Source organism: Odocoileus virginianus, chromosome 1 (genome assembly GCF_023699985.2).
Source record: "Odocoileus virginianus isolate 20LAN1187 ecotype Illinois chromosome 1, Ovbor_1.2, whole genome shotgun sequence".
Lineage (NCBI taxonomy): Eukaryota > Metazoa > Chordata > Mammalia > Artiodactyla > Cervidae > Odocoileus > Odocoileus virginianus.
Genome location: NC_069674.1, coordinates 71,367,606 through 71,381,636, shown reverse-complemented (window position 1 = coordinate 71,381,636; position 14,031 = coordinate 71,367,606). Strand labels below are relative to the sequence as shown.

At 39.1% G+C, this 14,031-nt stretch overlaps 1 protein-coding gene across 2 annotated transcripts in view; it reads left to right on the top strand.

Annotated features, from left to right (window-relative positions):
- GSAP (gamma-secretase activating protein) overlaps positions 1–14,031 on the top strand; it is a 90,442-nt gene that overhangs the window by 19,161 nt on the left and 57,250 nt on the right. For both annotated transcript variants that reach the window (XM_020880312.2, XM_070469718.1), the window contains exons 6-12: positions 728–816; positions 5,265–5,334; positions 6,514–6,563; positions 9,706–9,810; positions 10,041–10,100; positions 11,293–11,336; positions 12,485–12,570. In XM_020880312.2, coding sequence (XP_020735971.2) covers positions 728–816; positions 5,265–5,334; positions 6,514–6,563; positions 9,706–9,810; positions 10,041–10,100; positions 11,293–11,336; positions 12,485–12,570 — 504 coding nt within the window. The remainder of the gene's footprint in view (positions 1–727; positions 817–5,264; positions 5,335–6,513; positions 6,564–9,705; positions 9,811–10,040; positions 10,101–11,292; positions 11,337–12,484; positions 12,571–14,031) is intronic.

The window sequence follows — 14,031 nt, the reverse complement described above, 5'->3', positions numbered from 1 at the left end:
GCTTTCTTAAATAGTGAAAACTGGCATTGATTCAATTCCAGGCTGCTGTGCCATCCCCAAATTGTAAATTATTACTCAAAATAAAGTTATTGAGAAATCTCATGAGAATATTAGAGCTGTTATAAGAACTCAAATATAAGGCAACTCCTTTTCTGAGGAGGGAAACTCTTGGTCTAAATTTGAATATCTGTGGTAACCCCATTCTAGCCTGTGTCCAAAACTTCCTCCTAATGACTATCTTTAATGACATTTGCTCAGATGTGACACTAAGGAAATAAGTGAGTCTTTATCCATGCAGCTCCACCCTTCCTGAGGGAAGCCTAGTCCCTGCCCTAGTTGCTGTCAACCCTAACACATTCATTCATTAGAAATCTTTATGTTTTCCTACACAAACAGTATTTGCCATTGTGCTGCAGAATTGTAGTGACACTGAACTGAGATGTATTTGTTTAGACTTAAAAGCTGAGAGGGCCCCTGAAGTGATGTAAAAATAGCTGAGAAATGGGTAGGAACTGGTTTCTCACTCCATGTACATTGACTTCTCCTTTATGATGTTTTCTGTATCTATTTGCGGTTTTAAGAAGTCTCAATGTTAAGATAACTGCTTTTGTTTGTGGAGTAACTAATACAGTAAGTAATGCATTTTACATTTTCAAAGTTCAGGCCTATGTGGAAGAGTAATGTGTAATGGACTCTGCTGCTATTAAAAGCATCCTTTACTTTATAGGATCAAAGTGCTTAACTCTGTTGGTTGAGATCCATCCCATTAACAATGTGAAGGTTCTAAAAGCAGTGGATAGCTATATTTGGGTACAGGTAAGTGAGCATATCTTTATCACTTATCTCTTTAATCAAAAGGCATGAAACCTAGAGACAGTGGTGTTAAAAGTGTTTTCATACACATTATCACATTTAATCCTCAGAATAATCCAGTGAATGGGTATGGCTGGAATGAACACCTCTTCCCTCGCAAACATGGAAATCAAAATTCAAACCTAGCTCTCTGTCTCTATTACATCATGGTTGTTTGATATAATAGATGTTTTTACATAATGAAATATTGAATATCAAAACACATTGAAAGGAACTTTAAAAATGGCTTATCTAATGTTTCATAGAGTTGACAGGTTAAATACCTGTGTTTAAATGACATAATTAATCCCTGAATTTCTCAACTCCATGCACTGATGCAGAAGCACTGTGTATATAACACAGACAGACTTAGATATAGTCAATCCTCATTACTTACACATAGAATTTTCAAATTCTGCTACCCACTAAATTCATTTGCAACCCCAAAATCAGTTGTCGGTAGACATGTGAAAATTTGTCACCCAATGTACATGTTCCCAGCTGAGGTAGAACAAGGTGACCCTGCCTTTCAGATTCAGGTCTCAGACTGTAAACAAACATTGTTTTCATAGTCAACTTAATGCCATGTTTTTCACACTCTCTGGCAGTTGATTTCATGCTTGACGTGTCCTCCAAGTGTATTGCTGAAGTAGTGTTTCACGTTTCTAAGTGCAAAAAGACTGCTATATACTTTACAGAGGAAATCTGTGTGTTCATTAGATCAACTTCATTTAGGAATTAGTTTATAGGGCAGCTGACTGAGTTCACTGCTAGCGAGTCAACAGTATCTTTAGTCGTGGCACACCAGATCTTTTGATCACTGATGCAGCATTCGGAATCTTTTTAGCATGCACACTCTTAATTGCGACATATGGGACCTGGTTCCCTGACCAGGGATCAAACCTGGTCCCCCTACAATGGGAGCGCGGAGTCATAGCCACTGGACCGCCAGGGAAGTCCCACAATGTCTTTAAATAGGGACACACATTAGACCAAGTTTTGTTCTATTTTGTTGACAAAAATGTAGCTAGAGGCGCATAGGTGCTTTTATCACTATTTCCCTTGGGAACAGTTGTTCTGAGTTCGGTGTTTGTGGTGACCTCATGGAACCTAGGGCTTCCATGGTGGCTTAGAAAGTAAAGAATCTGCCTGCGATACAGGAGAGTCGGGCTTGATCCCTGGGTTGGGAAGATCCCCTGGAGAAGGGCATGGCTACCCACTCCAGTATTCTTGTCTGGAGAATCTCATGGACAGAGGAGTCTAGCGACTACAGTCCATGGAGTCACAAAAGAATTGAAAATGATTGGAGTCTAGCGGACTACAGTCCATGGACTCACAAAAGAATTGAAAATGATTAAGCACTGATGCAGGCACGTATGGATTGTAACTGTCACTGAGAACAAGAGTCGACTGCCCGTGTTCCTGCTGGGCTGCATGAACAATTACCTTGTGTAGCCTCCCCCTACCTATCTGCTCTCAGCCTCTGACCTTGGGTCTCCCTCTGGCAGTGTGTGTTGGGAGAACGGGTTGTCTCTCATGTGCCTGATTGTCCACTGTCAGCCAGCCCTTCCAGTTGTGCATTTCACCACTACTCCTGGCTTCTCTCTGGGCCGCTGCTTGCTGCCAGGCAGGGCCTGGCCTGGAACTGCTAAGCTACATTCCCTCCCCCAGGAATCCACTCTGTTTATTTACACTGTCCTCAGTGCAGGGGTGACTGTGGGACACTTCCCTTTTCTGGCATGTTCTTTTGGTTTCCTTACCATTTTTATCCAGGGCTGTGTAGGCAATGATGATGTTACTGAAGGATGGGTAATCAGAGTGTAGGAAGGAAAAAGGTTTTACAAATATATAGTTGCATAACACTCTAAATATATTTTAAAAATACTGAATTGTATTATTAATAGTGAAAAGTGTGAATAGTGAATGTTGTTATGTGCATTTTATCTTAATTGAAAAAATTAAAAATGCAAGGTGCATGATTGCACCCCTACCCATGTGAAGTAGACCCACACTCATCCTGGTCCATCCAGGTCCAAGCCCTGCTCCCTGCTCTCATGCTCAGGCCTCTGAAGAAAGAAACTTCTCCAAGCCTCCACCCGTGGCAAATCCCCACCTTCACCCTCTCTTCATTCTGCTCTCCTTTAGAGAAGCACCATTCATTGTCCACAAAACTTGGCCCTACCCTGTGATCTATTTCCTTTTTCTTTCCAAAACATCCATGATGATTTCCACTAGTACATTTTCCCTCTACCTGTGCAGGCTTCGTGAAGAAACTTCTTTAGGACAGTAGTGAGTGGAGTCCGGATCTCAATCTGGGACCGTTGTAGAGTTCCCCACCGGCATGCACCTTCCAGATAGTTTATTGGATAATTACACACATATCCGTGTCCACATGCCTATAGTATGTACATTCTGTCAGTGTATATTAATGATCACAATCTAGCTCGATATATTTTTATTTTACTAATATAGTCTATATAGATTCCTACCCACAAAGCAAACAGAACAAAATCTCCAAAATCATTGCATGCTTTTGTAGAGCTGTGTCTGAAGCCTGTCTTACGTATATTCTCACTTGTAGGCCTTACTCCAGGGTTGCCTCAAATTAGAAAGAAAAACAACCACCTGAATGGAACTTTTAAAATCGTGGTTGCCTCACAGAGACCAGGCAAAGGTTTAGAACTGGTCTTCACCTTAGTCTAGGTCACAGCCGTAAGCCAGCGGGCCCTGGTCACCTCTGGAGACCCAGGGGACACCAAACCTGTAGTTTCTCCTTATTTTGAGGCATTGAGTATTTGCTCTTCCATTGTCTGTGCGGTTTCACTCATCATTGCTTCTCCGCAACTCCAGTGCACAAAGTATCCTTTTTGATGTACACAGTTTCACAAATCAGCAGAAATAGGCTCTGTATCCTTCTCATAGCGGAACTCTGCGTTGCTCTCTATTTTACAGTTTGGGGTTTGTTGCTGAGAAGAGCGCGTGTGCGTGTGTGTGCGCTCAGCTGCTCAGTCGAGTCCGACTCTGTACCCCAAGGCCTGTAGCCCGCCGGGCTCCGCTGCTCATGGGCTTATTCCCAAGCAAGAACACTGGAGTGAGTTGCCATTTCCTCCTCCAGAAGATCTTCCCTACCCAGGGATCAAACCTGGGTCTCCTGCATTGCAGGCAGATTCTTTCCCTCTCAGCCATTGGGGAAGCCCTGCTGTGAAGAATGGTATATAGTTAATGCTTTGTTTTTCTCAAAGGGAAATAATTACAAGCAGTTTTAAAAGTTAACCAATTCTAGGGACTTCCCTGGTGGTCCAGTGGTTAAAATGCCAAGCTTCCACTGCAAGGGGCACAGCTACAATTCCTGGTTGGGTAACTAAGATCCTGTATGCTGCAGTGTAGCCAAGAAAAAAAAAAAAAGATAAATCTTTTTAAAAGTTGACAAGTTCTATTCTAATTTGACATTATGAAAAGTTAGGATACCATGTAATATATTTTGTCAAAAATTTCCCTAGTCTTTAGAAAGGTTGTAGGCTGTAAAACAGGGATGTGAAAAGTTCTGTTCTTTTATTATGCTTTCAAGTTTGGAGGGAAAACCCAAACTTTGCCAGTGGATCCAGTGAGCTGTCTTTCATGTTGCAAAGTGAAACTTCAGATGTATAGTTACTCTTATGATGATGAAGGAATTAAGTCACTGGAGTCATCCCATGGCCAGGTTCCCCTCATTTTCACAGTTGATGGGGTCAGGCCCTGTGTTTCTGGCTGCCCGCTTTGTCCTGTGGGCTGACAAATAAGGGCAGGCACAGAGGAGGAGGAAGGGCTGGATCAGGCCTTTTCTTCCAGTGGCAGTCGTTGGATGCCTTGAGGTAAATCCTCCACCACATGCCACACTGTGACTCACTGTCCTTTCCTGGAAAGTCCCTGGTTTTGTTGCGCTTTGTCTCTGGATGTGGAACTTTGGAAGTTGTCGTGGAGAGTTTGTTTACTTGGCTCTCAAATTAAACACTAGGTTTAGCTGTATGAGAAATTGTTATCGATTTTTTTTTTTTTTTTTTTTTTTGGTGCTTGTGAAATGGAACTTTCTGTTCAAATGTTGTTTATTGATAATGTCTTTGATTGACTTCAGAATCCCACAATTCCAAATAGGAAGCACCATCCCTAGGAATGGCTTACAATTTAGCCTTACTGTTTAAAGGAATTGTGTTGGACCTGCCATCAATCCCCTTCTGCAAAACCAAGCTCCTGAAAGTGTTCCTTTTTCTTCCTTGCTTCCATCTATAGTGTGTGTGTATGAATGTGATTTGCCTAAACTATTTTGTGGTTCCCACTCCCTTCTATGGTATGTAGTAGTACAATAATTGAACATAACTTTTGAAATAATTGTGTAAGCAAGGTAGTTGCTTATGACTTTAATTTCCTGTTTATAGTTCCTCTACCCACATGTTGAAAGTCACCCTCAACCAGAGAATCATCTGTTACTGCTTTCAGAAGAGAAATGTAAGTATATCTTTAGGTTTTTTGTAGGGACTTCATGAACAGCTTATCTCCTAGTGAAGCATAGGATGTGATGAAGCTTCTAACTGTCCACTCGCCAGTCCAAGAGTCCACTGACTTTGATGTTCATTGGAGATCTAGGACTCCTGTGGAAGGGCTTTCTCTCTGCCTCACTTGTTCTCTTGGGCTCTGTCTCCACATGTGATGGGCTTCTGCAAATTTGGATTTCCAGTTTGGACACATGGCAGAATGTTTGTAGAACAGTCATTTTTGTCTTCTTTAGTCCATCCTTCTTTAGGATGTCTGTCACAGTTGAAACTATAATGTAAGGAGAGAGGCTTGGATGGACAGAGGGAATGGCATTGGAAGCTAGAAGAAATCCATGGCAGAACTCGAGGATACATAGTGACTTGGTCAAATTCAGGTAGAGGCAGATAAGATTGGGACATCCTTTAATGATAATTTCAAGTAGAAGGAGGGATGGACAAAATTCACTGGTGGATCTTATCTAGGAAGCCGCCTCTTTTGTTATGAGGTGAAGCAGCTTATTTGTAATTGGAGGGACAAGACTGAAGATTTAGTTTGTGTTCACTTCCTATACTCTTGCCCAATTATGTATCTCACATTTTTGTAACTAGAACCAGTAAAAGATACATATGGCTCATTGTAAACTGCTTACTGAGAAGAAACGGTCCATATATACATCAATAAAGTGTTTATCGTGTTCTGTTAGTGACCCCTGTAAAAATACCTCCCCCTAATATCTGGCATAATGAGTTTTCTATATGATGTTTTCATATAAAGAGGTATTTGGTATTTGGAAATCAAAGGTAAACCCTGCCAAATGAGTCCTAAGCCCTATATAAGACTGATGGTACTGGGGAGGGAAACCCTTGTTCAGCTAACCTAGGGGAGTAGCAGAGTTAAATGTTTCATGTATTGTTGGTATTGAGGAGCAGAGTAAATGCTGGACTTGAGACAGACTGTAAAGGGAGGGTGGAAAAAGGTGGGTTTTTGTTTTGAATCTTTCTTGTGAGATTGCCATCTGTGATAGTACTATTTTTCAGCCAGTTTAATCTGCTTTGCTTTTATATATAAAAAAAGTTCACAATTGTTGGGTGAGAAAAAGTACTCATATTTTTCATGAAGGTTAAACTGTCTTTCTGTTTTCTTTTTTAAAAGATATTGAACAATTTCGTATCCAAGTTGTCCAAGAAGATGGAAATCGAGTGGTAAATATTTGAAATTCCCTTTGCTTCAGAGTTTTTTCCCATAAAGAATAGCATTTCTAGACTATTAAGGATGTATTAATGTTATAGAAGCATTCTACTTTATTTGGTGTCATTCAAGTTATAGATTTGTTGTTATAACATGTGAAATAATAGAAGATACATGAAGGAGTTGATTATCTCCTTCATATCTTTCTCACTGCCACCCCCCAATCAGTCTCCTGAGATAACTAATGACAGCCTTGTGTGAAGCTTCCATGCCTTGTACCTTGCTCAGGGTTAGGTGCACAGATACTGGGATTTAGTTGCTTTTACTAAAATAGATTCATAGTATAAATATTAATTTGCTGCCTTTGCTTTTGCTTAATATATCAGGGGTATCCCTGTAGATTTCTAAACAGAGATATGACTTCTTTCTCTTAATTTGTATACACGTATACATATACATGCATATAGTAAATGAGATCATAGCATATATGCTGAGGTTCCATAGAGTTCAGTTTTCTTTTCTTTTTCGCTTGTTTTCCACATCCCCTTTGACTCTTCACCTCTAACTTTTGTTCACAACCATGTGTATTGTGTATCTTTTCATACTTTTCTCCATACCTCTGTGTCTCACATCTCCACCCTGATACACCCAGGGGTTTGTTTATTATTCACTCTTTCCTTAGTCAGCTTTATGGAATTACTGCCGAGCAACCTAAGGTAGTTTAGTTCATTGCCTTCAGAAGTGCAGACAGTCCCTGGCATGGATGTACACAGTTTTGTCACCATTCTTCCATGGATGGATATTGACTTGATTGCCTTTTCCCCCCTTTTATTTGTTTACAGTACAAATCATTTCAAATGTTTTTAACTTTACATGTTTGGTACACGTTTCTTTGGATTAAACCCTCAGGGATGGCTAAGTGGGTTGATGGTTATATGCATTTAATAAACTTCAACACATTTTGCCAGATTACATTCCAAAAGACTTGTAACAATTTAGTTTTGCAAGCAAAACATAAAAGTACCCTTTCCCTCTATCCATACCAGTAATAGATGTATTTCCCTTTTTAAAAAATCCAGTTTGATGGGTTTAAGTTGTTATCATTATTATTTGAGTTAGTATTTCCTTTAATATTGTTGAGTTTGAACATTTTCTACGCTTATTGCCTATGTGAATTTATTTTTCTGAAAATTGTTTAGTTATATTCTTGTCTATATTTTTGCTAGGTTGTCTTTTTTCTTGACAGCTTTTGTGATATTACTGATATTAAAATGATTTCCTTCAATATTTAAACAGTCTACATCAAAACACTTTCTCTGATTTTAATTTTAAATTATGTGAACAAAATTGAAATGAGAAATGGCATTTGTTAATTGTGTATCTATGATTGAAAGCCTCAAATCAAGAGGCCTGGCTGGGAAATGACCAGAAAGTGTGTGACTAGAGCTCTGGGGCCCAGATGGATGGGAGGGCAAAGACAAGGCCAATGGTTGGAAATGGTCAGGCCAGAGAGGAAGGACCAAGGTGCAAAATCCCAAAACCATCAGTGAGGGTTTGGAGGTAGTTAAATAAACAAATTGGAGTCAGGAACTGGAAATGGATACAGACAGAGGACTGCTGGTCAGAAGAGGGGTTGGGAGTCATGAGAGACATTGCTGGGAGAGTGAGGCCAGGAGGCAATTGTCAGAAGCCCAGGAAGGATTCTCCTGGCCAAGATGATGCAGCCCCAGCACACCTTCATCCACGTGTGCCCTTCTGTGAGGCACTGCTAACATCCCTATACAACAGCCCTATAACAACCTATAACCCCTATAACAACCCCTAACATCCCTATATAAAAGCGATGGTATTGTATTTATCCCAGCGTTTTCAGGAAACACAACAATGTAGACTCACACAGGTAAGGTAACTCTGGAGAGGGAAGAACTGCTATATGAACCTGGATTGCCGTCAGATGGAAACAAGATGAGTTTCCCAAAGTTAAGAGTCAGATAAGTACTCTTGGATCTTTTTCCAGAAAATGTGATGGAACCAGGCAAACAGAAATAGAAGTGTATGATTCTGCTTGCCCTGTGCCTCCCTTGAGTTCCGACTTAGCCTCAGAGGAGAAATCCCGTTTGAGATTAGAGAGGGTTTAGGTACAAATGTGGATCATTCTGATGGTCCATCAGACCATCAATAAAAGGTCTATCCCTTCTTTCCCTCATTCTCCTGCATCAGCTTGTCTTCGTTCTTCATTTACCTGTCCCAGTATAGTTAGCTTTTGCTTGTTGAGCATTTTGAGGAAAATGAACTCTTCATTCCTTGTATTACATTTAGCATTTCTTTGTCAATTTACCCTTGCATACCTTATTTCCTTTCCCTTCATTTAACAAGTATTTCTTGAGTACCACTACATACTAGAAACAGCAAGTCATTGAAAATATAAAGGTGTTGTAGAAGAGTGCATACTCATTGGGGTAGACTTACAGCATTAATTAAAGTATAAATGTGATAGAAGCATGCCAAAGTGACATAGAAATACAGAGAGGGGGAGCTTTGCCTTCATACTGGGAGGTGAAATTGGGCTTTGTACAGGAGGCAATGCCTCAGCTGGGTCTTGAAGGATGAAAAATTAAGTATTGCTGAGAAATGGGCAGTATCATCATACTCATTGTAGAAGATGGACAGGTAAGAACCATGACCAAAGCCACATGAAGGGTTTATGGCAGATCTAGGATTGTTGCCCAGTACTCCCCTCTCCTTGAATTTTCCCTTGATCTCACAGTTAACCTTTGGTACTAAAGCCCTCTAGACTGCAGATACTTGCGTATGTTATGTCCAAAACAGGAAGCTTTGAATCTTCTATTTGCCTAGCTGTTGATTTGTGATAGATATGGCCTTGCCTTCAACAGCCCCAGCCTGTCTGTCTAACTAAGAACAAGAAAAAAATAGTTTATTGCAGAGTGTTGTGAAGAGCAAGTAATGAAATGATACCTTAAATCTTTTTTGGAAAGAGTTTCCATGTGTATATGTTGGAGGTAGGGGGCAACTAAAAATAAACCGTGGAAATATTTACATGTATTATAAAGATAGACTATTCAAAATAATTATGAAACCCAGATATGTTCTTTTTTAAAACAGTTATTTATTTCTAAAATCTCTTTGCCTCCTTAGGTAATTAAAAATTCTGGCCATCTCCCAAGAGAGAGAGTAGCCGAAGATTTTGTTTGGGCTCAGTGGGATATGTCAGAGCAGAGATTATACTATATTGATCTGAAGGTAAAAACTAGTCCACTGGCTTTCTTTTTTATGGGAGTGTTTTAATTTTGAATTATCATTATTGTAATTTATTAATTACTTCATTTTCATTGATGAGAGCAGTCAGTCAAAGTTTATTACACATAATGAAGATTTTCATTACTGTTTACTTTTTGGTTGCTTCCTTTTCTCTCTCTCTTTAGTGTTTGTTTGTTTTCTTAATTTGTCACTTACTCTGTTTTGTCTTTTAGAAATCAAGGAGTGTCTTAAAATGCATCCAATTTTATGCTGATGAGCACTTTAAGTTAATGGTAAGTCCAGAAAATGATTGGGTTATATGGTGAAATTTTATAGCCATTTTGTGATTTGTGTGAAAGTCGCTCAGTCATGTTTGACTCTATGACCCCATAGACTATACAGTCCATGGAATTCTCCAGGCCAGAATACTGGAGTGGGTAGCCTTTCCCTTCTCCAGGGGATCTGCCCAACCCAGGGGTAGAACGCAGGTCTCACACATTGCAGGTGAATTCTTTACCAACTGAGCCACAAGGGAAGCCCTTATACTAACCATTGCTCCTTTTTAATGAAAGTTATCATAAAGAGCATTTTAGCATTCTTCATCATGTATTAATAGCTTGTATGAGCAAGTAAGATAGTTCCTTCCAGCTCAAAGCTTCAGCTTTATAGTAAATGCAATTAATATAAGTGATTAGAAAAGCACACATAGGGAATTTCTGTCAATTGAATGCTTCACAATAAAGAAGCATGGTTAAGAGTGAGGGTTAGTAGAAGGTAGTATTTAGTAGGAGGTAGTATGTGGTAGGTGTGCTCAGTAGTACGTGATTACACGTCGTTTGATCCAAAAGGATGTGTGAGGATGGTGGATTGAGTCTAAAGTTGATGAGAGGATATAGTTTAATTAGTAAAAATCTAGAATCACTCCTGGAAAAGTATTTGGAGTGTAGTGAGAAGTATCTTTGTAGTGAGGAGTCATAAGTATCTTTATCTGTGATGGACAGAACATTATTATTCTTCCTGGTTAGGATTAATATTGGTGTCTAATGCAGATTGACATCATACCATTATAAGAAGTTCATTTGCTCCTCCTGCCCCCACCCCCTGCCTTTTGGACTCACACTCATTCTCTTTCTAAAGATACCATTCCTTCCCTCCCTACACAATCGTCTGTGTCCTATAAAAGCCTACTCCTTCCAATTGACTTATTACACAACCCATCTATGGTAGTCAAATCTGAAGCTAAATCTTGATGTATATTTATGATTGATAAATATACACCAAACTTGTGATTTATGTAGACTCCAGAAAATTCCCAGTGCACTTTCTCTATGTGGACTTGTGAAATAGCCTCTGAAGATAATGCTAGTTAAAGGAGCTCTTCATCATTATGTAAACATAGTGTCATCAGGTTTGCTCTGGTTTCCAGAACTATCATCACTTAACTAATGTCATCTTTTCCTTTGTTATCACTTGATTTTTTGACAGTTTGAAGCACCCTTGGATATATCATTAAGTGACTCAGGATTCAAGTAGGTTACTCCTAAATTATTATTATTTTCTTATAGACACTTCTGGACAGAATGATTATATTTAAACATAATCTGTGATATACTGCTAAAAGGATAATTTGATGTTCTGTTTGTGTGAGGGAGTGTTTGTCATCTTTTCAGTTTCTGTTTTCTATAGGAAATATAAACAGTGTTACCAAGTATAAACACAGGGTTTTTCCATGTAAAGGCAATCATATTGATTTTCTTAGCCATTTATTTCTATAGGGTATCTTCATTTTTTTGATCTGTGGAAGGGCTCTGTAATTCAATAAAAAGATTCAGGGTCAGAGTCAGAAAGCTCTGTGTTTAGAATGAAGCATCAGAACCCTTTTCTTGTTGCCATCAAAGAGGATGTCTCAGGTCAATTCATTTATAGCTCAGCTGAGTCTATTGCTTTCCCCTGTTTTCATTTTTATACAAAAGACAAGATTTCCCTCCCCCCCCCCCCCCCCAGGCTGTTTTACATTTGGTAAAAACAGGAGCTGCTTTTGAAAAAATAGGCTCAGAGCCATCAGTGCACAGAAGAAAGTCTTCCTGAATTAATGATAATTGCAAAATGCTGCATTTCACTAGCTTTATTTGATCATATATGAATATTCAGTTCTGTTTATTTTGAAATGTAGCATCAACATTATTCTAAAACTAGACAAAAGTTGAAATATTGTGTATTCTTTTCCCTATTGCCAGGACCATGCCATTTATATCCCATGTATTTTTAAAAATTACTGTTTTTTAAAAAATAATTTTATTTATTTATTTTTTGGCTGTGTTGGGTCTTCACTGCCGTGTGGGCTTTTCTCTAGTTGTGGCAAGCGGGGACTATCTCTAGTAGCGTCTCATTGTGGTGGCTTCTCTTGTGGGGCACAGACTCCAGGGCACGAAGGCTTCAGTAGTCGCAGTTCCTGGGACCACAAGCTCAGTATTTGTGGCACATGGACTTAGTTGCTGTCTGCAGCATATGGGATCTTCCTGGACCAAGGATTGAAAAATTATTGCTTTACTTATTTGTTTTAACAAAAAGACATTATCTACTTAAATTTCTCAGAGACATGTGGATAAATTATAGTGGTTGCTCACATCTTTTATGAGGGAACTTATTTGTAAATTCTTATCCTTTATGTTCTTAGACTTGTCAACTTTGGATATAGTGATCTTCAGGACCAAGAGGAATTATCCAAACGCCTGACCTTATGTGTTTTTACCAACCATACAGGTAGAACCGGGTTGTATTTGTCAATTTATTAAATTTTACTTGAGTTCCATATATTTAGCCATTGTTCAACTATATGGATCCTGAACATATAAGTGATCATGTGAATATTTACATACCAAATTAACTTCTCCACTGTTTTATACATTTGCTGTCTGTATAAAAGAAGCCACAGTCCAGCTATTGTTCTAAAAGTTTTTCTTTGTATTATTTCTCTAGTAGAGGGGATGGGTTCGTATTTAATCAAGCTACATTTTCTCACCTGCTTCGTTTTAAAGAAATGACATACAATGAGAGGGATGCTTTTTGTGTCTGGCTTACTGATTTTGGAGTTCTAAACCCATGTGATTTGCTACTTTCAGAGCCATGCTATAACCTACTGAGCTGACAATCAAATCTTCACATACAAGTTATGAGTGTACAGTATTCCATCTCTTAAGACCTGTTTATTATAGATAGAAAAAGTAGGGAGGGGGGAAAATCATGTCTGAAAATGAGAGGAGAGCAGTATGGTTACGGTCAATGAATCTCATGAAAAAACTGCTCATTAACTTTAATAATCATCTAAGTAATCAACTCTAATAACTAAATCTAATAGCCATATTTAATACCCCAACTTGAGTGGACAGTCACTATTAGAGTTAAGTAGCGCTTGGACTAAAGTTACATTCATTTAAAGCCATATTATATAGTATTCATTGAGCTGACCCTTACGGAGCATTAATAGAAAGTTACTACTTAGTATGAATGTTGGACATTAAGTACGTGCACACGTAGTATTTGAATAGAACCCTGGTGCATTTTATGAATGAGAATTCTAGGAAGCCATGAGAGCATATAGTGGAGGTTTAATAGAAGATACTGTTATAGTATGTTCAAGTATGTTCTACTTCAGCCAATGCATTCTTAGTCCTGAAAATTGCTTCCTTTTCCACCTCACTCTTTCAAAATGCTTCCCATAGTTTTCTCTCCATTTAGGGTCTCCTTCAGGCCCACAAGTCCCTCTATAAACCAGTATTGGGAAATTTAGGGCAGGAAATAATATTTCCCTTGATACTTGAAGGATGTATGTAAGCTAAGAACAGGGTGACTAGTTGCAGTAAAGTGAGCAATAGGAAAAGTATTGGGAGAGAGAGCTGAAGAGGTAGGCAGGGGCCCGGTCATGTAGGGCCTCGCAGACCATGGAAGGATTTTAGCAAGAGATGAGGGTGGCTTCTCCTGTGTTGTTGGAAGAGGGTGTTTGCTATAACCAGTGTGTTCTCTTGGCAAAGCTGCTTCATTCTGTACTCCAAGGCCAAATTTGCCTGTTATTCCAGGTATCTCTTGACTTCCTACTTTTGCATTCCAGTCCCCTATAATGAAAAGGATATCTTTTTTGGGTGTTAGTTCTAGAAGATCTTGTAGGTCTTCATAGAACCATTCAGCTTCAGCTTCTTCAGCATTACTGGTTGGGGCATAGACTTG